This window comes from Hippoglossus stenolepis, chromosome 3 (assembly GCF_022539355.2).
Source record: "Hippoglossus stenolepis isolate QCI-W04-F060 chromosome 3, HSTE1.2, whole genome shotgun sequence".
NCBI classification, from domain to species: domain Eukaryota; kingdom Metazoa; phylum Chordata; class Actinopteri; order Pleuronectiformes; family Pleuronectidae; genus Hippoglossus; species Hippoglossus stenolepis.
In genome coordinates, this window is record NC_061485.1 from 27,656,190 (window position 1) to 27,678,814 (window position 22,625).

Below are 22,625 nucleotides of genomic sequence, written 5' to 3' on the forward strand. Positions count from 1 at the left end.
TATCCCTCAGAGGATGCTGTATTAATACCAGTCACCTTTACACACACCGAAGTCAACTGCAAACCTCATGAAGTCAATTTCAGGGAAGTGGTGTGATCCTTGAACAACACTGACAGAAAATATAGCCTCAAAAATCCAGCGCTGACACAGGCCGCCACTAAAATGTGTTTTGTCCAATTCAAGAAGCATCCAAAGCACTGATCAAAAACCAAAGAGCTCATTTCATTATTTGATGTTTCTTCACTAGTCTGAACCAACTATTGAGGTCACTGAGTGTGTTTGTGCAGCGCAGCTCTGCACTGTAGAGGCAGCGTCCTACACCCTGTCTGAATCAACCGCACAACATTAATTCCTCTTACCGCTAAGACGCTCAAATTGATCACAGTGACCTACATAGCACTGGCTCCCCTGCCACTGGTGACGAGGATTATTAGTTGATAGCCTCAAGTAAATTACACCTTGGTCCATCACTGTCAGTTGTGGCTACCTCCACCAAATCAAAGCCGTGCAGGAGTCCCGCCTCTTCCAATTTTCTGAAAGGAGTGAATAATTCTTTACCCTGTCTAGCAGAGGAATGAGACAGATAGGGTTTCCATGGCAATCTGTGATTCTACCTGCATCTGAGAGGTCACGCAGGGAGCTGCTGAGGGCGCTCCTCTTCAAGCCTTCACCGATGGCGTAGCTGTCGTCGAGGCTCACTCGACTCAGGTTGCCGTTTCCTGTTTCCTTCTTTAACCCCGAACTCTGGGACATGCTTGGCCTCACCACACCCTTCTGTTTTTCTAGCTCAGCTGTGGAGGGGAAACATATAGAGAGATGACACTGATCTAGGTGTCCACTCACAATATTTGCATCAAGGTGAATGTGTCAGATTGTATTAAAAAATGTAAGAGGACAACGTATGCTCACATTCTATCCGATACTTCTCCATCTCTTGGACTTCAGCAATGGATTCTCGCAAATCATCGGTAAACTTTTTGCGGTCCTGAGGATTGGGTGCGTTGAAGTTGATGAGGACTTTGATGTCAGCTCCGGGAACGGCCGAGGTCAGGCGAACTCCATTAGGATAATCTAAAGAGGGACAATATCAACACTTTAACACCCGCCCATACAAAGTACACAGACCCCCTGGTAAGTCTGTGGCTAAGGGTTGTTTTAATAACTCACAGAACTTTTGCCATTATGAAGTTAGCTTGGATACGACACACCAATTCCCTTTTGGGAATAGGTCAGGCACCTCACCAACACTTTTTAATTCCAAGTGGTGTTATTGAGGATTACAGAACAAAATGCCCGAAGGTCAGAATTGGATAGATCTACAACTAATTAATGCAACCTGTGATGTTGTGCAGATAAACAGAACAATCTCGAGAAGCACTTTACCTTCAGTTGTTTGTTTTTCTTTGAGAGAAAATATACCGTCTAGTAACACAGCTGGTGTAATAGGGAATTTAACAGATTTCAGGCCAAGCTGCGGTTCTCTGTTAGTCATTGTGTTAAACCATCCCCATTTTATACTAGAATGGTACTCAGTAGAGTGAATGGTCTTATTTGGAGGATGAGTGTAAGTAATCTTACAACAATGTAAATACGAATGAATGAAAGAGCACGATGTCCCATTTGTAGAATTCATTGCGTACTGCCTCTTTCTATGCCAGCAAGCTTTTCGCCAAGTGTTTGATTGTGGACATTTGAAACAACACAGACTAGTTTATCTGAAGCAAACTGAAGCCTCCAAAAACATCTCTGTGGCACTTACACTGGTTCTCAAAGAGCACCACCTGCATGCCATAAAGTGAGAAAGACTGCCGAAAGCTGTACGTCACTGAGTTCTTCTTCTTCTGGAAGATTTTAGTCACCTGTGAAAAAAGCACAGCATATAATGTGGTTTGGACTCTTCCAGGGAGAAGATGTGTTGTCAATGTGCAGGAAGAACAATGTCTGCCGTACCACTAGGAGGTCATTAAAGAGGAAGATCTCCCTTTGGTGCAGGCCCAACTTTTGTGGTTTGTTGGGGTCGGGCACTTCAAAAAGTCTGCAGTAACACACCAGTCTCCGGTGGGGTAGGGAGAGTACCTGCACACACAAGCAGCAGCATCTCTGAGTTGGTTTCCTCTGCCTCACAGAGGGATTTCAAGGCACTGATTAGCAGAGATCCAACTTCAAAAAATCCACAGTTTACATCTGTTTCATCAGGTCTCTAGGTATCTGACTAACAATTCCCCTCAACACCAAGATGTAGATGAAAGAAAGTGGAATACTTACACAGCCCAAACCGTGATGTAAAGAGCCGATCTGTAGAGTAAGAGAGACATACAAGAGTCATTTTACAGGGACCAGTGGACAGATACAGGTCCTTTTAAATTCCTGATTTAGAAAAAATCCTAAATGCGCCACTGTTTTAATATTTTGTGTTTCTAGTTTGTGTCAACCTTAGTGGTCATGATACCGTCAAGGTCCCCTGTACTTTTGATTTGTGTAACATGATTGGTTCTTTTAAGAAGTTAAAAGACTATTTAATTCCATGAAAAGGACATCAGTGGATCAAAGAGAAGGGTGAACAGGTTCTGAGTGAACACCTTCAAGATTGTTGGGTGTGAGACTGTTAATCTTATTTATTATTACAGAGCTCGTCAGACAGCACTTCTCTTGGCTGGAGTTAAGGCCAAAAGACATATTACAGTCATTACGCATGAAGGTCTCCTGCCTTGAAGAATTGATGTGTCCCACAGAGAAGTAGTTTCAGGCAAAGTATGCTCTTTCATTTCTTTTGCTTTTTAGAGAATGTGCGTCAGCTTGTGCTCACTGTGAAACAGTAGAGGTACTCTGGGTAATTTGGCTATGCCTGCTCCTGCTAGATTCAGGCTTTGAATAGAGGGGGAGATAAAAGCAGTCATACTTTACATGCAGCAGCAGCCAAAACTAAAACTCACCGGCTTTTTCCCTACAATGAGTTTTTCCACTTTTTGAACCTGAGACACATGGTCTTCATTAGTCTTGAGCTCCCGCTTGCGAATCCGCTCATATATTCCTACCAGCATCTCTCGGGGGATGTCCTCCCCGTCATCCACTCCTAAGCATGAGAGGAAAAGAGAGGGAATGGGGGAAAAAAGAGAGGGATTAATGATTAACTCACGCGTTTATGAGACTTGATGAACTCCTGAATTTGCTTACATACTGCAGAGCTGCACATATTTCTCACTGTACGGACAGAAATGTCCTTCAGAGCTCACAGAGGATGAGTGTTTCTCCTCCACTGAATACTGTGCTTTAATTACTGACACTCCAATAGGCAGAGAAATGTGTTGGCCATGCCACAAAGCCCCTCTTAATACCCTCAAAATCTGTTCAGGGCAACTGAAAAGTGCTTCGGCTCAACAGCAAAGAATTCTTGACCATGACTTTCAAATGACCCCCCCTCCCCCTCAGAACCTTATAAACAGGGATATTAATAAAAGCAAATGCATGTACAAAACTCGATTTAAGGTGAATAGTATATATAATGTGGGAGGGAGAACCAAGCACCTCTAAGGTTTTTAACAAAGTCCTCCAGCTTCATCTTCCTCTCAGGCTTGACGTTGGGGCTGTACATGTCCGTGTTGAGGAGGATGATGGCAAAGGCCAGGATGAAGATGGTGTCGGGGTTCCTGAACTGTCGCACCACACCAGGGTTGCAGATACAGTAGCGCTGGCTGCAAAGAGGATATTGGACACAGAAACTTTGAAGTCAAACTGCAGATCATTTTCATATACAGTATATTACATGTACTAAATGACTATTGAAAGAACATCCACTAGACTATAGGAGGTATACAGAAGCACTATCCCTATTATAGTCAGTGTTCGACACCTATGCAATATGCTGCAAAAAATCCACACCCAAGGAGAGAATAACTATGATAACAATAACAAGCTGGACTTTTATAGCACCTTTCCAAAACACTGTTACAAGGTGCTTTACATGGAGAATTAAGGGCGAAACAATTAAAAGCAATTTGAAGATCACACAACATTACGTTACATTACGTTACAGCAGAGAAAAGAGTAAAAACAAGATGAAATGAAACACTGTAAAATGATAAAAAATAATCGGTAAGAGAATGGTGGTTAGGAGAAAGAGGACCTATACATTCTCATACAGTTTGTCAGATGGATCTCCTCAGGGAGCTTGTTCCACAGAGTGGGAGCTCTGACAGGAAAGGACCAGTCTCCTCTGAGGAGTGTGGAATAGCAAGTTGGGCCTTCGCTGAGGAACTCAGGTTAGGACCGGGCACATGTGGTGTTAAGAGTTCTGAAATGTACTGAGGTGCAAATCCAGAACGGGCTAAAAGTCAGCATTAAAATCTTAACTGGCCAATGAAGAGAAGCTACAATTGGAGTAAAAGCTAAAGCTCATTAGTGGCTGAAGCCCCAAGCTTCCTCGATTGAGGACTGGATAGACACTTTATCAAATGTATATAAGAATTATAAACATTCAGATGTCAGTGGAACTGATATCTCACAAAATCAAGGCCTGCTGTGAAATTATACTGTGTTAGATCTGACTGAACATGAGAAAAAACTATTAAATGAAGAAGAAGGCGTCAGACTTCCCTTCAAGACATAATAAATCAGTAAGCTTCCTGTTTAGTGATTAGTTCCACTTGTGGGCAGGTGTATCACTGTTCATATTGATATCGATCTCTCCGCTGTCTGAGCTCCAGCCATTTACGATCAAATAATGCTTCATTAATGCTTAAGTCAAAAGAACAACGAGCCAGCACCAGTGAGTGCAGACAGTCGATACAGCCTGAGGCCATCAGGTACAGGTAGGTTGGCCATGTAATAACTTTCTGAGTCAACATAAAGTGAGCTCATAATCGTATCTGTACGGTGCTGCAGGCAAGTGCCAGATGATCAGTTATTGTTATCTCCCTAAATTGTTATCTCCCTAAAGAAAGGCAAAAATGTCCTTGCTTGTTCCTGATCGAGGCTAATTCTCCGTGGGTACGAGATCGCAGTGCCACCAGAGGTTTGGAGAAAATAAATGAGGAACAAACAACATCCATCAGCAGCACTGGGGGAGGGTTTCCTCAACTTTTTGAGCTGTTTTTCTTTTGGATTTGAAATGGCTTGGCCCCACTCGACTGATTTCTGTCTGAGGGTTGACTTTCTGAGGTCGCCTCTGTTTTCGAGGATGAGGGTGTTTTCGGTAACAGTGCAAAGCAAGCTTGTGCTATCCATTAATCATACACGCTGTGTTGACATAAACACTTGACGTGGCAATAAACCCCATCATGATCATCCTGTCACATAATCCGTTGATTTTTGTTGATTTAAGACCCTACTGGGGAAAACATCTCTTTATTCCTCCTTGCTTGCCTCCATATGGAAATATTCCATCAATTTGTTTGGGAGATGGAGCCACGTCCGCTGTTGTGTGTTTGTGTGTACTGAGCTTCCAGAGGAGTTCTCACCTGTAGGCCTCGATCAGCCGCTCGACCTTCTGCGCTTCTCCCTGGACTCTGATGTGAGCCTGGAATTTCCTGAGCGCTTCGTCCAGCTCCATAGCTGAGAAGTCCATTTCATCCACCACACAACTGGTGAAAAACACAGTCAGGAGCGGTAAGAAGATCAGTTTGAACAGGAGAATGTACAATACTGTGTGTAGGGATACGCACATTATGGATTTTAAACCTCTTTTGTTTGTTTTGTGAAAAGATGAAACTTTTTAATTCTGGTAAAATACAAACATGCTGTTTCTTTTACATATTGTAAGTTTCATTCCTATAAGCACCCAGACATTATTGTTTTCTTCTGTTAGAAATTCAATATCTAACTTTTAACTCCACTGTCCAGTGTGTAATTCTGCTCCAGCTTCAGAGCCCCCCACTAAACTCCATGATCGACCTACCCAAGTCTAATGTTTTCCCTGGAAGACTCACATTCAAGTGTCTTTGTTGATCTACTGTGAAAACATCAGGTTTCCACACAGTCAGAGGAAGGTCAAGTGTGCATCCTGATCACACCTCACTCAGTTAGTTTAGTTTACAACCTGGTGTGCTCTTGCTTTTGCATTTCACTGAGTACAACATTTTAGCCACTTAAAGAAAGCATTGCATAAAGTATTCAAACACATTTAATTTATTATCGGCTTTTAAAGTTGTTTGACAGCTGACAAGTTGACAAACAGTTCCTTATTTACTCATCCAGTAGACAGTGTGCAATATGAGCATTCATTTGGAGTTTATTGGTAATACACATATACAGTATGATATGGTACTCACTTTTCTCTTAGCTCTGTTCTAGTGTCTATTGACTCCTGAGATTTATGTCTTGCTCTGTAGTTGCCTAATGATCCATTATTTCCATCGACCAGTCACTAACTTCAGCTCTCTGCTGTTTGGTACTGGGCAGGTTGTGCACAATGCACATTGAATTAATGAGACATGTTTTCCTGCAACCCTCTGCCTGCTGCTGGAGGAGAGTGGAGAGGCTGAACCAAACAATTAACAGGCTTTAAATGAAAGATAATATAATGCTCCACAGAGCTGAGGAGAACTGCAGATTTGGGTGATAAGTATCTGGGTTCATCACATCAAGTGATTCCCTTTCACATAATTTGATCCATTGTTCATATACAAATATTGATTTGTTAAAGCAGAAATTGTACTTGGGTTTTTGCTGTGATATTCATGACTATGATTGACTTGGTTAAATAAAGGAGCTGAGCAGTCCTCTTTGCTGAAGAGAGGATTGTGCCTTCGCTCTCCACAGCCCTGATACCTTGATACCTTGCATGTCAGGATTTATAGACGTTTTCTCAAGGCGCCCTTTAGATATGCCTGTCAAACTGACACTGATGGACCTTTTGTGGCCTTATCCTCCACTGAATCTCAATGAGCTCTGATAAAGCCGGTCTGCTGTAAGTGTGATTCAGATAAGTCTGTCCAGTCTAAAGCATGAAAGAGAGGCGCTATTTGAATGATACCATGAATCACTGCTGGAAAATACAAGAGTTTTATGACTTCCCTTCCTTTTTAAAAGGAGTGGGGAATATAAATGGAATCCGTATGTTTAACTGAGCATCGCAGTGATTTCCTGAGTGGGTTCTATTTCTGTTTATTTCCTGGATGTAACTTGAGTCATTATGTACTACTCAGAAACTCCAAAGTGTTTTTGAATGATAGTAGATTGCAAACTGGCAACCCAATTTGCAACTAAATGATGATTTATAGTTATGTTCCCGGGAGGCAGATACAAAAGTGTGTACAGAGGCATATGTGGCAAGTTACATCAAAAGGCTTTTTAGTGAATCTTCATGTTTTCAGGGTGATTCATCAGCACATAAATACACAAAATACAAACATATGAAGGGCTGCAGACTCACTCTAGGACGTCTCGGTTGAACTGCTTCTGTCTATTACCCAGGAACTCGCCAATCATCTGCCTACTCAGGCCCTTCCTCTGAAGCAGGAAGTGGGCCACACCCACTGGAGTGTCTGGGACAAAGTTCCGCTCTATCAGATACTGGGTGCCTTTTTCTGGTTTCCTGGAGAAACAGAAAAGTTTGGAGAGACAGAAAGAGAGGACCAGGGAGAGACAAAAAAGAAATAGTGATGACACAGTCCAAATCTGGGATAAGCCCACTGCACTTCTGTACACGGCCAAATGTGTCAGATGAGGGTCAGGATTTAGGCAAGCAGGGAGGGAGGTGGGGGGATGGAATAAGGACGGGGAGTAGGATGGAGGGAACAACATTTCTCTCTGGTGCTGATCACAAATGATTAAAAGGAACTTAATGGGCGGCTCTGAAAGAAACCAAATCCACAATCATCTATGATTAAACATAATGACACAGGCTCAGATGGAGATGAAGTGGGGCAGAATGAGTCCCGGGCTCATTTGCACCTTAAGTAGAACAGGCCAATAACTGTGTTTCAATCAATGTCGAGGCATATTTATCGTACAGAAGAATTTCATGTTGAGGTCTTCAAGAATATTCTCCAAACCACAGGTAATGGACTGGATCTAATTTACATAACTTCTTCCATCCCTCATTGGGTATGTAATGTGTGATTGTACAATTTAGGGGCTAAAAGGTCCAAGCAATGATTATGACTGGCTGTGTGTGGACAGATGTTAATGGATCTTGTGTAGTGGACTGTACTTACTTGTTGAAGAGGTTTAGGCCAATGCGGTAGTGCCTTTTACGGATGATGTCATTGCTAAAAGCAGGTGAGTCCCAGCTGTTGCGAGTCTCTTTGTGGTATGTCTGCTTGCTGAGAGTCTGTTCCCTCAAGCTGTCTCTGGATGAGGACTCAGAGCTACAGTTGATGGTGTCGTTGGAGTTGGACGTGCTGTTGATGCTATCGTTGTCCCCGTCAGAGAAATCCGACTCTGATTTGCTTTGACGGTTTGCAGTTCCGTTGATGGCCAGGTGAGCCTCCAGTTGTCGCGGTCGATGGCGGGAAGCGTCTTCCTCTCTGGAAGGCCCACGGGGCGGCAAACCGTGGCTGATGTTTTTGGGGCTCTGCTGGTTGCTGATGCTTCGGTCGTAGGCATTCTGTCTCTTCAAGGAGCTGCGGTCAGAGCGATCGCTCAGTTCCACCGAGCTGTCGCTGGGAGGCTCAATGGTCAGTAGGGGTAGGTGGTCTACCCGCAAACGCTGCTCTTGGCATTCCAAGGAAGGTGTACTGCGGCAACTGGTGTCAGTGTCCCCTTTCTCATCTTTATGAGCTAGAGACCAGTAATCCTGGGAGGAGTTGAGAGAGCGGTGACGCAAGTCTGATTCTGTGCTGGAGGGTCGGTCTACAGACTGAGATAGAGGCAGGGGTGGTGACAGCTCCTCTTCATCAATGTAAAGGGTTACATCACTGTAGGAAGCTGTCATCTCATCCAACTTGCGGTGATCTGAGGCGCTGTGGGAGGGTTTCACCTGGCAGCTGACTTCCCTGTTCATATCCTGGTGACCTCTCCCTGGCTCAGAGTGGCTGTCCTCACCATGCAGACTGCGACAGTTTAGAGCATCATCTATGGACTCAGCTAGAGATTTGACCTGTCTGGAGAAGGCATCTTCTAGTTCTGTGATAGCATCTGTAAAGTCACTCTGTGTCGTGGGGGTCTTGGCCTGCACCCCCATCTCTCCACCGTGTTCTGACTGCACCAGTGCACCGATTTTGGTGCCGTCATCTGTGAGTGAGACCTGCTTTCCCTCAAAGTAGGAGCTGTGGACTTTTTCAGGTCCTTCAAAGGAAAACTGCATTCTCATATTGGATAGGACGATCCGTCTGGACATACGGTTCTCAGACATAGAGCTTCGAAGACGCTCAAAGTTTTTGTTCATCTGATACTGGCGGAAGGCTGTCTGGATGGTACGGGCTGCATGCCGAGTTATGAAACGCCCACCATATTTACGCTCTAGCATCTCCACCTGCAGGAAGAGAAGGGACAGTTTGAAAAACAACTGGGGACAGTCTAAGAAGCATAAAAAAACATTGATTATTGATTATAACTCTAACCTACAAAGGTTGAGCAGTTCTCTTTTGTAAAGGAGGAAGCTACAGTTTAGACAGTTTTTTTCCCAAGTCTATAGAATATCTGACTTTGTGTGTATGAGTATGAAATGAAAATAAACTCAGTCCAGAAACAATTGAGAAAGTTTTAACTTGGCAACCCAGTTTGATTAATAATATGGTAATTGTCTAAATAATGATGAAGAACTCCTCTTAAACACCAAACACAAGAATTATTGGACAGATTATATGTGGGCACTGCAGTGCTAATGAACTGACATATAAAAAGAATAATGGTTGGTTTTATAGGGTTATAATGTCTTTTAAAAAAAGGATCACACTTAGGAATCATTCAGGTGTGTACACTGAACTACAGTGTGTACATTTGCCTGAGAAATAGTGATATGCCTGTAATTAGGACAGTGTCTAGAGCTGTATTACATTAGCTCCTTTTTTCAAGCCTGTAACTGTAAAACATTGACCCAGTTTTCCACCAATGGACTGGTGGTGTAAAAGGATTCTAATTTACCTGCTACATGTGAAGGCCAATGTGGCCAATGGACCTTAACTTTCCACAAGGAACATGGACCATGCCAGTGAGTCTCACTACAAGAGGCTGCAACCAGCGCTGCTTAACAAGAGGACCAGTGTGATTTCTAAGTATTTTATCACATTTGACCATTTACTGCATTGCCATCGACCTGCACAAGAGATTTTCATGTGTCCACTTGCTTTAAAGGGTCCTAATGTATCACTGCAGGTTTCAGAGTGTCAGTATGTGTAAACACCCACATGGATCAAAGTGGACCCACTAACAGTTCTGAATAAGTGGTGCATCATGATCCTGATAGAAGAAAACTACACGAAAGGGAGACATGAATTACTCCTTTATTATAACTGGTGGAGCATCCTTCTGCATTAGGGTCTGTTTGGACGGACCACATCGTAGATCAAGTCTTATTTATCCCCATTCTGGATCCGGTCCAAAATGTCAGGCCTGGGTAGACCTCTACTTTGTAGAATAAATGACACAAATATATAAATGGGCAAGAAAAAGTAATATACTTTAAAGACAGTTGTTGTGGTTTAGCTTTACAGGTCAGAAGTAAAACAGTAATAAAGATTGTTTTTTGTTCTGGCAACCTCACCCACTTTTGTTGATATCTGGCCAAGTAGCAGATAGGCACATTCAACACAAGCAGTTGATGCAATTATAACCATTTCAAAGTAGAAGAAAGAAGTCTGTGCAATAAAGGACCATGTCATTTCTTGTAAGACAACGTTACAAGTACAGAGTCTGATAAAATATGGTTTGAAAGACTGAACAGAATTCTCACTGATTTTTCCTTTGTCTTATTGCCTGTTGTTCACAGGGACCTATTGTTCTCCCACTGATGTTTGCTTTTATAGTTTTAACACAGATCCATCATCCTTTATTCATCTATAGATTATTTCCACTTCACTACATCGTTGTTTGCTTGTTGTTTGCTATATTTGTGAGGACATGCTTACTGATAGACACTAAATACTGCTCATTGGTCTTCCTTTCCTTGTATATATATATAGTGTCTATATGTCTATATATATATATATATAAATATGCACATGACACTTTTGGTCAGATGTTGAACAAACAGTGTGTTTGTGTTGTTCTGGATTAGGTTCCACCTCTTGCATTTATTGTTGAATTTTGTGAATGTTTTGTTTTGTTGACTTTTTGCTGCTTTACATTACATTGAACTAGTTAGTGAACCGCAATCAATACAGAACTAAAGCCAAACTGCAGATGCTTCATTGATTGATAATTGATAAAGAGAACAGAGGATTAAACCATTTTTAGTGCTCATTGCCTGATAGCTTCATATGGCTACTGATTTGTAGTAATATAGTGTGTTATCAATGTATACAATTTAATTAAAATTAGCAGCAAAAATAGATTATTTTGGCCCCTAAGCAGTAGCTGTTACTGACATATTAACAAGTTTATAAAGCTGTTAAGACCAACATGTTAGCAAACAGTCAGATAATTACACATCAGCAGACACAGAGCAAGATAAGTCACAAGTGGAGTTGTGTATTATAAATCAGTAAAATTCTACCACTGAACCAAACACGTTTCTGCTGAGACAAGCAAAACAATAAGCTAAAAGTGGCTAAAATGCTCAGTGCTGTCCTGTAGACTCAGATGATATTTCATTAGGGTTATACATTTCCTTTATCTTTAAATAAATCAATGTGATTATATAGTTTCAAAACTATCCGCCCTGTTTAGGTTGTTTACAGATGGAAGTTGTCCCTGTCTTTGTGAGTCCCACCCCCCTCTCACCTGCTTGTCCTGTAGGTCCGATGAGAGCTCATAGCTCTCTGACAGCGAGCGGGAGCGCTTGATTGCCTCCTCCTCTGCCTGCTTGCGGAGGATGGACTGGGAGTGCTGGAGCTTGGGTCGACGGGGCCGCGGGTGGCCGGGCAGCAGGATGTGCCCGTAGAACTGGCTGTCCAGGTGGTCGTGGCCGAGCCCGCCGCTGTGGGTCACTGGGACGCAACTGTAGCCGCTGCTGGGGTCCACAGAGGCGCCCACCTCGCTGCCTGGAGCATCACCTTCCACACTGTGGGACACAGAGAAACACTGGGTTGGTCCAATGAGTCACTTTCCTGAGCGCACCAATTGCTTTGTGTTTCAGCAAGAAGCACGTGACAGATAGTGAAAGTGAACTTTGATACTGCAGGCAGGTATAAATATGAGTGAGAGAATTTATAGCAGCACTCTGAGCACAAGGAGGAAAATACCTCAAATCAGCCTCAGCAGCTACAGGACTGAAGCACTGTGTCATGATTAGAAAAGATTAAATGACTATGAATTAATAATGAATACCAAATAGCTCAAATAGCCACATAAAGCTCGACAGACACTGATATCACTGCAGCACAATCAGCAGCTTGCTCTTTCATTAAAAACAAAGCAACACAATGTCAAGAGTGATTGAAGCGTGTGAAGCAGCACCTCGAATGTTAAAAGATCAACAAGGATCATTGTGTAGTCACCGGAGCAGCAACCTGAACAGATAATTGGATAAACCCTGACGGTGTTGAGCAAGGACCTCGCCAGACAGCAGCAGCTACATGTCAGCTGCAGATCTACTCACTTCCTCCACACCTCTCGGACTGTGGCGATCAGCTGAGATGGCTAAAGTGAACACACTGCGCTGCGATACCCGGGCACACGCCAGTAAACCATTACTTTGAGTCATTTTTTACTGGAAGAAAAGAACCTGATCTGACTGCTTTTTTTGAATGTGTGAAAAAACAAGCTGTCCCTCTCCACAGACACAAGCCTCCATTTGTTCCAGCCTTTCTCTTCTTTTCTACAGAGGCAGAATCTGATACCACAACAAGAAGATTCAATTGAACATTATACAGAGATGTCAATGAAATGCAGAAGCCAGCTCAGCAGAGAGGAATTGCTGACATGAGAACAAGGGAAGGCATCTGAATACATCCTATTCCAAAATGAATACATATTGTCCACTCACGATAAATATTTTGAACACCCAGTCAAAGCGATGACATTTTAGGGATTGTCATGTTTGTGTGCTCAGATTCATTCTGCACATGTAACTCCACACACCTAAAGCAGGGATGTGACACATGCAGCTCTGCAGATGAGGTATAATCAGTTATGAAAGTTAGTTTTCTATATTGTTGATTTTACTCCAGTGACTTCATATCGCATTAGAGTGCTCAAACCTGAAACAGCCGATGCTAAAAGTTTGTAATGCCGGTTTTCTGAGCTAATAGAAAACACGGAGAGCACTAGATCGTTTTGAGCCTAAATACATCTTTGAGTTACTTGTACGCTTCAAAACATCCAGATCTTGGTCGTCTGGGACAGGTTTACTCAGTGCTTCCACAGTTTAAACCAAGCAAGGTGGAGCGGCTTTTAATGTCTCTGCTCCCCACCAGTGGAACAAGCTCCCTACATAATTGAGATTGGTTAAAAACATAACAAGCCTGAGCTGAAACAGCTAAATTACCTGGGTCAAAATAACCTTGATAACTTCACCCCTGAGCCACAGTGTTTTTACAGACTGAGTAGTACTACTGCATAAAATCACTGATGCACACCTTTAAATACTTTAAAGACCAACGCAATGTCTTATCTAATATTGCAGTAAAGCAGTGCTGGTCCTTGATTTGCACCATTGCCCAGAAGTCTGTTATCAAGGTCAGGGCTGTATATTGTTATTCGCCTAAAAATAAGTTTGCCCTTGGGTGTGAAATTCACAAATGCCTGAATTTAACAAAATATACAGAGGTATAACAAATGTCACTGTGTACGAGAGGTGAATATTTGTGAGAATGAAAATAATGTAGCAAATCCAAAACATTGAACCTCAAACACTGCAGCTCTATAGTTTGTATGGTGAGTGTCAGGAAGGCAAACTGTACGTTGTTCATCGATTAGTTCCACACAGCAGCAGTTTACTATGCCACCGTCAGGAAGACAATGAATTCCCACCACAGGGTCCAGGTCTACTGCTGCCTGCCTAACATCTGACTTGAATCAGCAGCAGAGTCGATCAGTCTGAGAGACACTTTCATGCAGTCACAGACCCAGACAGCAGATTTCCTGAACTTCATCCATCCAGTTCAAATCTATGGTGGAAATGTCAGCTTTCTGCTTTAAGAAAAAGCAAAATCAATAACATTTCATTTTGTTTGTCATAAGCTGATGGATGACGTGAAAAGGCTCCGAGCGAGGACATCCATCGAGAGGCATCTATCATCACATAACCTTGTCAAATACCGAAACCTCAGTGGGACAATGTGTCAAGGTTGGATAATAAAGGCTAAAGTAAAACCTCTAATAGGAAAGAGATTTGATGTCCAGGGCAGTAAACACATAATGAGTGTCAGTAAACGATGCCTCACATTTCCCTGCACACACAGACTACACAGTTTGTGAACGCTGGATTTCAGTGAGCAACAGAGAATATTGTGGCAAAGCTACATTTTACATTTTTATTGGTATGAGAGGAATCTGGAGAGCGTTACAAAGTGCTTCGAATGTTATCACCACGTTAGGAGTTGTGAGATACAAACAGCTTCTGAAATTGTGTCACTTCATATACACAAAGACAAGCCTCACCTAACTTCTACTACTGTCATAGTTACTACAACTGCGACAGGTCACCTCGTTAAAAAAAAGTGTTCAGGGAGGACAGTGTCCAGTTTTGGTAATTTTTCACTAATCTAGAGGGTTTCATGCGTGGTAAATCTTTTAAAGTAAATGTGTTGACACACTTTAATTTACTGGATAGTTTGACCTTCTAAGGTCAACAACAACATAAATGTGATATCTCATGCGTTTAATTTGCACACAAAATCAAATATTAATGTGCTGGAACTTTCTGGGCAAACAACAGCTCAAGTAATCACGGCCTGACTCCAGCTCAGAACTCAAAAGATTGATATTGACCTTCTGGTAAAAAAAATTAAAAAAAATAAAAAGAGGGACCAAGCGTATTCCCCAAGATGCTGACCATGACCACTATCTTCCTCTCACCTTAACAAAGTAATCTCTGTGCCTAAACCAACGAAACATTAACCATACAGGAGGCAAATCATTTCTGTAAACGTCACGTGTAGCACTTGTGAAAAGGTGTCAAGGGATAACATCTCTCATTGGTTAAATGAGATTCCATCTCCGTCTGGACAGGAGACTCCATGCTCATTTATAAAAACTCTGTCTGCATCACCATTGCCCTCCCTATGTATCCTCAACATATTTTTCATTCTAAAAGGGAACAAATCTAATCAGACAGAGAGTCCTTTAATTAGACTGCTCCGGCAGAGGATGTCTGATTGGAAATATCCATTTGTTTAGATGGAGGAGAGGCTTAGCGCTCGGCTCCAAGCAAGAGTAGGCAGACGCCTCTATGAGAGTGCATGCTATGATAGCACTTGACATGTTTATGTCTTCCCTTTGCTGTTATGTTGCATTAGAGTTACTGAACATGATGTTCCACCAACTTAAAACGTCATGAGATGTCATCCTACTGCATAAGTTGTTTGTCCAACGCAGCATCCTCTGAATTAGCACCACAATGGTTGCCGGCTTATGTGCCAGGCGCACCGGATCTGGGTCATCATGGTTAGAATAATAAACAAGCAGGGTGTACCGACAGCACCCAGGCCTTTGTTGCCATGGTTACATTGATAAACATGCAGTTACACCTATATGAACAGTCAAGGTTTGGTTATGTTCAACTACAAAAAACATGGAAAAGAAGGAAACAATTGGGTTTTAGATTAAAATATGTCCTTTCCTAAGATTAAAGGATAAAGGTAGTCATGGTTACAATAACAAAAAACATGGTTACTTTTTAACTAGTCTTCTGTGTTATAGTCTGGTGTTTTGTCGATTCATTGTCATTCTTACTACGTCATCTCACTTCCTCCTTTGCTCCTCTCATAATTCCTACTGATGCTAGAGGTCACCTTGCCATAAAACATAACTATGGGTCATAAACAGCTGCTGCACAGCCGACCTATTGGGTCATAGGAGGGGACAGTCTGCAAAAATAACCCAAACTGCTCAGTAGGAATACTGACAGAATACTCTCTAGGTTGGTCCAAAGGTCTGAGACCACTTTCCCATTCACTTGAATGACTGATTTCTATCAAACACAACTGCAAATATTAGTGAGACAAAGGTTGTTTAGAGATCTGTTTTCCATCAGTGTCCATCTCCTCCTCTCAGTTACAAATTTAAGTTCCCACTTGATTCCAGTGAAAATTGACTTTTTGCAGGGTTTCAAGTCAATAATGTGATTTTAGAAAAATAATGGCAACAGTTATTTCACCGCTCATTGAGAAAAGCCACTTGTAGAATTCGAGGAAGATGTTTATATGAATAAAAATGTAATCAGTTGGTGGTGGTGACAAGTCACTGGAATTCAATCATATTCTTCCACAGTGACAAATACAAATCTATATTTGAGGGGCAAGTATTTGAAATTATATCTGTCTGAATATGTGATGAGAAGAATTAAATAAGCAAAGATATTCTTTGATGAGACAAAAACAAAGACATTTATACCATACTCTTAAGTTTGGTATATTTGGGCTTCCTAGAAAGGTCTGCTCAGTTTCAGATGTCTGTGGAGTTAAAGAAAACATGAAGCAATCTAAATAAAAGACTGAGGTGTCTGCCAAATTCAGTATTTAACAAAGGCATTGTCTCTCTGTATCAGGGTGAATGAATGACCACAAACATGCAAACCGTACATATATACGACATGGTGAAAATGAATTTACATGGATCTACATGTAATGCTAAACTGTGAGTATATGTAGCCCATCACAATGTAAAGTGAAAGTTACTGTGGAGAAAATAATTAGAACAGGACACGGCAGGACAGGATCACTTAGGATTCATCCATATAGCGCTTCTGTGGGGCCACTGATGGGTGAAATTGCACGTTGAACTTTTAAATAAAACCCACGCTGCGAGTATCTATGATGGGACTCCCATTATGCCTCATGTCAAGCATAAATCCGGCTTTCGGGTTGCCTTCACAATCAGTGTGTCACAGTGTGCCACAATTTCAGCTAATTGGAGAAACAAGGGTGAGTCTTTTTTTTTTTTATCTACAGTCCAAATGGCAGTAGGATTACTGGCCAATAGTGAAGATAGTGAAGTGTGTAAGCACTGGGTTACAGACTGCTGGACACAGATTAAAAAGAGAAGGGTCAAAATTAGGAGTATGGCTCAACCTGCAAATCTCTGGCTCACTTCTGTACTTGCGACCCGACAGTGTTTTGTTGCTCGAACTTGTGTGGTAAACAACCACTTCAAACTCCGCAACCCTGGTTAATATCCTCAGACTTGACAAAGCCCCTGAAGTGCCACAGACGACATTACACACTTGTTTTCACAAGCTGAATACTCCGCTTGACTAGCAAATTGGCTTTGGCTGTTCTTTTGAAGCTGCCTTCAAACAGAGGTGCCAAATGTGATTTTAAAACTCTGGGCCTGAACGCTGTAATCAGCACATTTTTATAACAATTACACCCACATAAAAGGGTGTGCACTCTCACCTCCCCTCTTGTTAGATTACAGCCACCTATTCAATTCAAAAGCCCACAAAGTACTGCAGTGTCCCATGACAGTGCATAAATTGCTGGCTGATTGAATTTTAATGATGCGTTTGCGGTGGAGGGTGATGCGATGGATCCAGCGGTGGGGGGTGGGGGGCAGGTGATGTGAGGACGGCTCTGGTGTCAACACCTCCCCTGGAGATACCCCCCCCCCCTCCACGCGCTGCTGAGTGGCTCCTCAACTGGAGCGTCTTCTCAGTGTGTCACTCCGTGGTGATGAATTAATTACTCCGACTCGCACTCAGTCACACACACAGAGACACGACCTGCCTCTTCTGGTTACCTTTGTTTTGCTCTGCATTCACTCTGAATGTCTCGCATGTTTTTCACAAGTGAGTAACTCTACGAATCAGCGTCAAGATGCATTCACTTGCTTGGCACGAAGCAGGAAAATCAACTACTGGCTCATTAATGAAGCATTCACTGCCTCACTAATGAAGCACACTTTATTTGTACAGAGTGTGCTCCTTGTGAATTTCATCAGCAGCTCTGTACCTTGGCACAGAATCCACTGCATTAAAGGTAATTTATCTAATAAGGAGTAACATCACTTTTGTTGGGCATTAGTAAATGCTTTCTCAATTGATCTCATTTGAGTCTGGCAGCGGTGCCAGAGTAAAAGGGCGGACATTAGTAAAATGTACAACCTGCATCCAGAGCCAAATCAGTGCATAAGTGCATGTCAAGCGACTATTAAAATTATCGACTTCCACACAACAGCACCAGAACGCAACACACTCAGAGGTGAGCTTACCAGCCGTCTGATTCCAGCTCCAGTAAGGACTGACTCCTGTCAGAGGCACACTGCAGACACCACATGTTGCCCTCTGAGCTCCCTACACCAGACCCACTGATCTCTGCTACTCCATCCCGGGGCTAAACGTAGCTTTCACAGACTAACCATACTGCTCGGACACCTTCTCCAACTCTGGCCTTCTTTCATCCCAGCGAGGAGGGGCGCTCTCAGGAAGAGGGAGGGATTCCTCCAGAGGAAACTGGGTCGTATGGCAGCAGGAGTACTGGTGTCCCACAGATCAAGAGGGTCTTAAACAGGAAGGGGCAACAAGTAAGAAGCAAAAATGGGAGGGAGCAAAGAGAGGGCGAGGGAGCAAGCTCTGGTGGATCTATTTATAGCATCAGGCAAAGATGAAGCCTGGGGAAAGCCCTGGATTGGATATACCATTTTAGCTGCTATGACAGGGGAGGTATGGCTGCAGTAACGTGAGCTTTACATCCGTACAACTGCCGTCAGATGTCAACTCTCAGCTTCATATGGAAGACATACACAGAGTCTGATAATCTGCACTGTTCAACTGCTGATCAAAGACGAGAGAGAACATCTTCAACGATCTTATCACAGACAGCGAAGAACAAGCAACAGCTGCGTGCCCAGTTGACCCGCCAGGCTGTCCTTAGAACAAACATTATAGTTAATAGGGAATGTTTGACTCACATCTCCTCCCATGTCTGTGCTGATGTTAAGCGTGATTCACACCCACCCCTCCACCCCTTGCTCCTATTCCCCAGCCTCGGCCCAAAAAGTGAAGGGAAGAGGGGCCTAACCATTTCCACATAATGACATCATTCTCCAAACAACGGGCGTGTATCGAGTGGACCAAAGATGTAATCTGCCAAAGCAACCGAGCAGCGTAGAGAAATATGATAAGAGAGCTTGTTTAGTTTTGGTTGAGATCCGCCATGACTCTAAGGTCGGATTAGGTGCATGAAGAAAATATATTCTCAATGACTCTTCATAATGTGGAAATGATCCTAATAACAGTATATAATAAGTAAGAGGGAATAGGGAATAGGTGTGGAATGCCTCTCTTATAGGCCATTACAGAGCTTAATAAAAAGGAGCAAATGCCTCCCATATGGTGAAGGTTCATGTAAAGTGCAGCTGAGACAAATATGGTGAATGTGGAGTTACTTATATCCAATTATGAAATAAAAACAACACACTCGTGGATGTGCAGTGCTAACAATGAAGCACAAGGAGAGTGGACCTAACGTGATTTCTGCATCCATGGCCCAAACCTTGAAAAATTGCCTCGTAGTCCTGGTCTGACAGAGTTTACGTGAAAGTGAACACTAATTTAAACTTGAAGTCAACCCCGTTGTTTCCTTTGGCATCGATCGTGACTGTGAAGCTTAAGGTAAAGCTGCAGCAGTTAACACCCAGGTAGCATCTGTTTGAATGCAGAGAGGCTGTTGCTTCTGATCAGACTTTGAGATATTTTTGTCCTTCTCATGTCATGACACTGAGGAGCCAGACTGGTAGTTATCGTGGCGGTGTGATGAGACTGGATCTGAGCCAAACACTGAGCCAGGGGAGCACTCACAAATCACAGTGTTGTGACAAATTTAAAATGTATGCACTGAGCTGTGATCGTCTCCTTAACAATATAGTTGGAATTGCAATGGGCAGCCTCATGCAGCACCAACATGACAATGACAATGACAGATAACCAATAAGGAACTGAAGTTCAATGAGATTATGGTCATTGTGTCATTACTTACACCCCATTAAAGTCACTGTTAACAACCTGGCCAGTAAATTGAAGTTTCTTCTCAGTATGAGCTCATTGTAAGCTGATGTAATATTTTCACTAGTGTAGCAGTATACAGTGGTGTATGTTTAAAGAAATATTCAACATTTCAGGAAATGCAAACAACTCCTACTTTGGCTGTGTGTTAGATCTGTTTGTATGTCTCTGTGTTAAGTATGGAGCTGGAGCCATGGAATCAGCCATGTTGTCTCTGTTCAAAGTTCATTAGTGATCAAAACTCACTAATTAAGACATATCTGGTTTATTAAATTTGTAAACAAGCGGTAAAAAGAGGATATTTTGATGCTACAACTATTTCTTGATGAACAATAGTTTCTCCATCGGCCTAGACATTAAGAATTGAAACTAATAGGTCACAAGACAGTGTTTCTGCATAAACGTAACAAAGTGCATGACACCCCCCCATGGGTAGAGGAACCCCTGATAATGAATAACTGGTGTAAGAATATCAAAGTTGTTTGTTGGTGTTTTTCAGATTGACACAGGTTTACAGTGAAAGACTCTCATCATAAACTCACAGCATCCCGTTCACAGTTCTGTCTATTGTGTTGTTCCATAATAAAAAGTCTTATTATTCCACCACTGCTGACACTGCGGCTCATTTTCAACCAATTTGCATCAAGTTCCCCTAATGACTTTTCTAGGTGCGTGTGCAGAATGACAACACCTGAAGAAGGCAGATGGGGCTGTGTTCATGACAGGAATAACTACTTGAGTTACATATTCTCAGAGTGTGACCTTAATGCAAGTTAGATGGTTAATGTGGTGGTGACACTTTCAGTTGAGCACTGTTCTTTGCTTCTTTTAAGGCCTTGTCTTCCACACACACACCGGTCGCAGTCTGTCTCGACTCCAAAGTGGAAACAGAAGGGTCTCTCGTCCTTGTGTTAATCCCTGCATCAGTTCCAGCTCCTCAGCAGGCCCGACGGAGCGTGTCACAGATCTGGTCTACAACTAGAACCACCTGTACCACCCTCTGCACCTTCTTCAGCAGTCAGGATGAGGCCGTGCCACTCCCACACACTCCCTATTCCACATATTGCATGAGACTGTTTCTCATTCAGCAGGGACAAAAATAGAGTCACTGGCAGACATTGCATTTTCTGGTCTGCTTGGTAAGTAAATTGACCAGTTTGTGTGAGTTGGGCCAGGTGGAGACAAATGTGTCTGCACATCCACCTCCCAGATGCGACGGTCTGTGGCTGAAAACAACAGCAGCACTGATTAGGGACACAAGGAGCTCGCCGAGTTTCACCAGGCAGAGGGAACATGGAGCTCTGACAAATATGCTGCAAATGGCACCAAATTGTTCATATAGCAAACCCTGCTTGAATCTACCTTATACTCTACTAGAAACATTCTATCCCCAATTCCTGCTGTGCTAAACTGAGCGTCAAACGTCAAAGCCTCAATGCCAAACATCATCCACTTAAATATTCTACAATCATATAACAATCTATTAAACATGATGTGGCTGACTGTAATTGATAATAATTATAATCATTAACATGTCTATCTGGGTCTTTTGACACCTGTGGTTACTGGTAGTAACAGCGTGAGTTATTGTCCACAGAAGAAGAGCAACTGGAGTATGATGCAGCCAAACAGAGCATAGAGACATTTTATTCATTATGTCACATTGTTTTGATGAAGAATGACTAAAGAACACACTAAACATTCTCTCTATAGTGCAGTTCTAACCCTGGGCCTCTGACTAAATGTTGGGGGGTTAGAGCGGTAGGAAGACTGGCAGTTGGATCCCAGTCTTCCCCTTTACGCATGCCGAAGGACAAGATACTGAACTCCAAACCCCTTCTCATAGAGAAAGTGCTGCACATATGAATGTGTGTGTGACTGTATAACTGTACTGTAAAGCGGTTTGAGTAGACATCAGGCACTATATAAATATATATAAATACAGACCATTTACCATATACATGGAGCAGTTTTGTCTTCTGCATTATGTCCAGAGCATGTGAATGTACTTTAAATATGTTGTTTAAATTCTGCATGGGAAACAGGGATTCCAGTAACTACTATATAGAGGAGTATTTATGGAATATGTTAAATGGCTTATTGCTAAAAAACAGATGCTAAAGTTGACAAATGACAAAAATAAATTGACTTAATGCTGCAGCCCTGTCTACTACAAATTACATTACATATACTACTGATTTGTAAAAGAAATGTAATAACGATAATAAAGAAACAAATAACGTCAAAAATCTGCATAAGTCTTCACTGGCAACACATTTCAATTATTCTCCTGACAATATCTGCAGGTGGTAACTAAAGCTTGATGAAGAGTTAGGCACTTGATTACAGTTATGGAAAGATGGCATGTCTGGCATGACTGGCATGCAGTCATGGTCTTGGTCTATGAGACAGGATATGTTAACTG

The 22,625-nt window shown here is 42.4% G+C and overlaps 1 protein-coding gene across 6 annotated transcripts in view; it reads right to left on the minus strand.

Moving 5' to 3' along the window:
- iqsec1b (IQ motif and Sec7 domain ArfGEF 1b) overlaps window positions 1-22,625 on the minus strand; it is a 201,252-nt gene that overhangs the window by 9,760 nt on the left and 168,867 nt on the right. For 5 of the 6 annotated variants that reach the window (XM_035152731.2, XM_035152730.2, XM_035152735.2 and 2 more), the window contains 11 exons: window positions 11,821-12,100; window positions 8,154-9,412; window positions 7,370-7,531; window positions 5,457-5,579; window positions 3,526-3,692; window positions 2,934-3,073; window positions 2,266-2,295; window positions 1,951-2,076; window positions 1,760-1,859; window positions 910-1,071; window positions 615-791 (listed from right to left, as the gene is read on the minus strand). In XM_035152731.2, the coding sequence (XP_035008622.2) occupies window positions 615-791; window positions 910-1,071; window positions 1,760-1,859; window positions 1,951-2,076; window positions 2,266-2,295; window positions 2,934-3,073; window positions 3,526-3,692; window positions 5,457-5,579; window positions 7,370-7,531; window positions 8,154-9,412; window positions 11,821-12,100 (2,726 nt within the window). Of the gene's footprint in view, window positions 1-614; window positions 792-909; window positions 1,072-1,759; window positions 1,860-1,950; window positions 2,077-2,265; window positions 2,296-2,933; window positions 3,074-3,525; window positions 3,693-5,456; window positions 5,580-7,369; window positions 7,532-8,153; window positions 9,413-11,820; window positions 12,101-18,408; window positions 22,050-22,625 lie in introns of those variants that run through there. The other variant, XM_035152733.2, reaches the window with a different exon arrangement.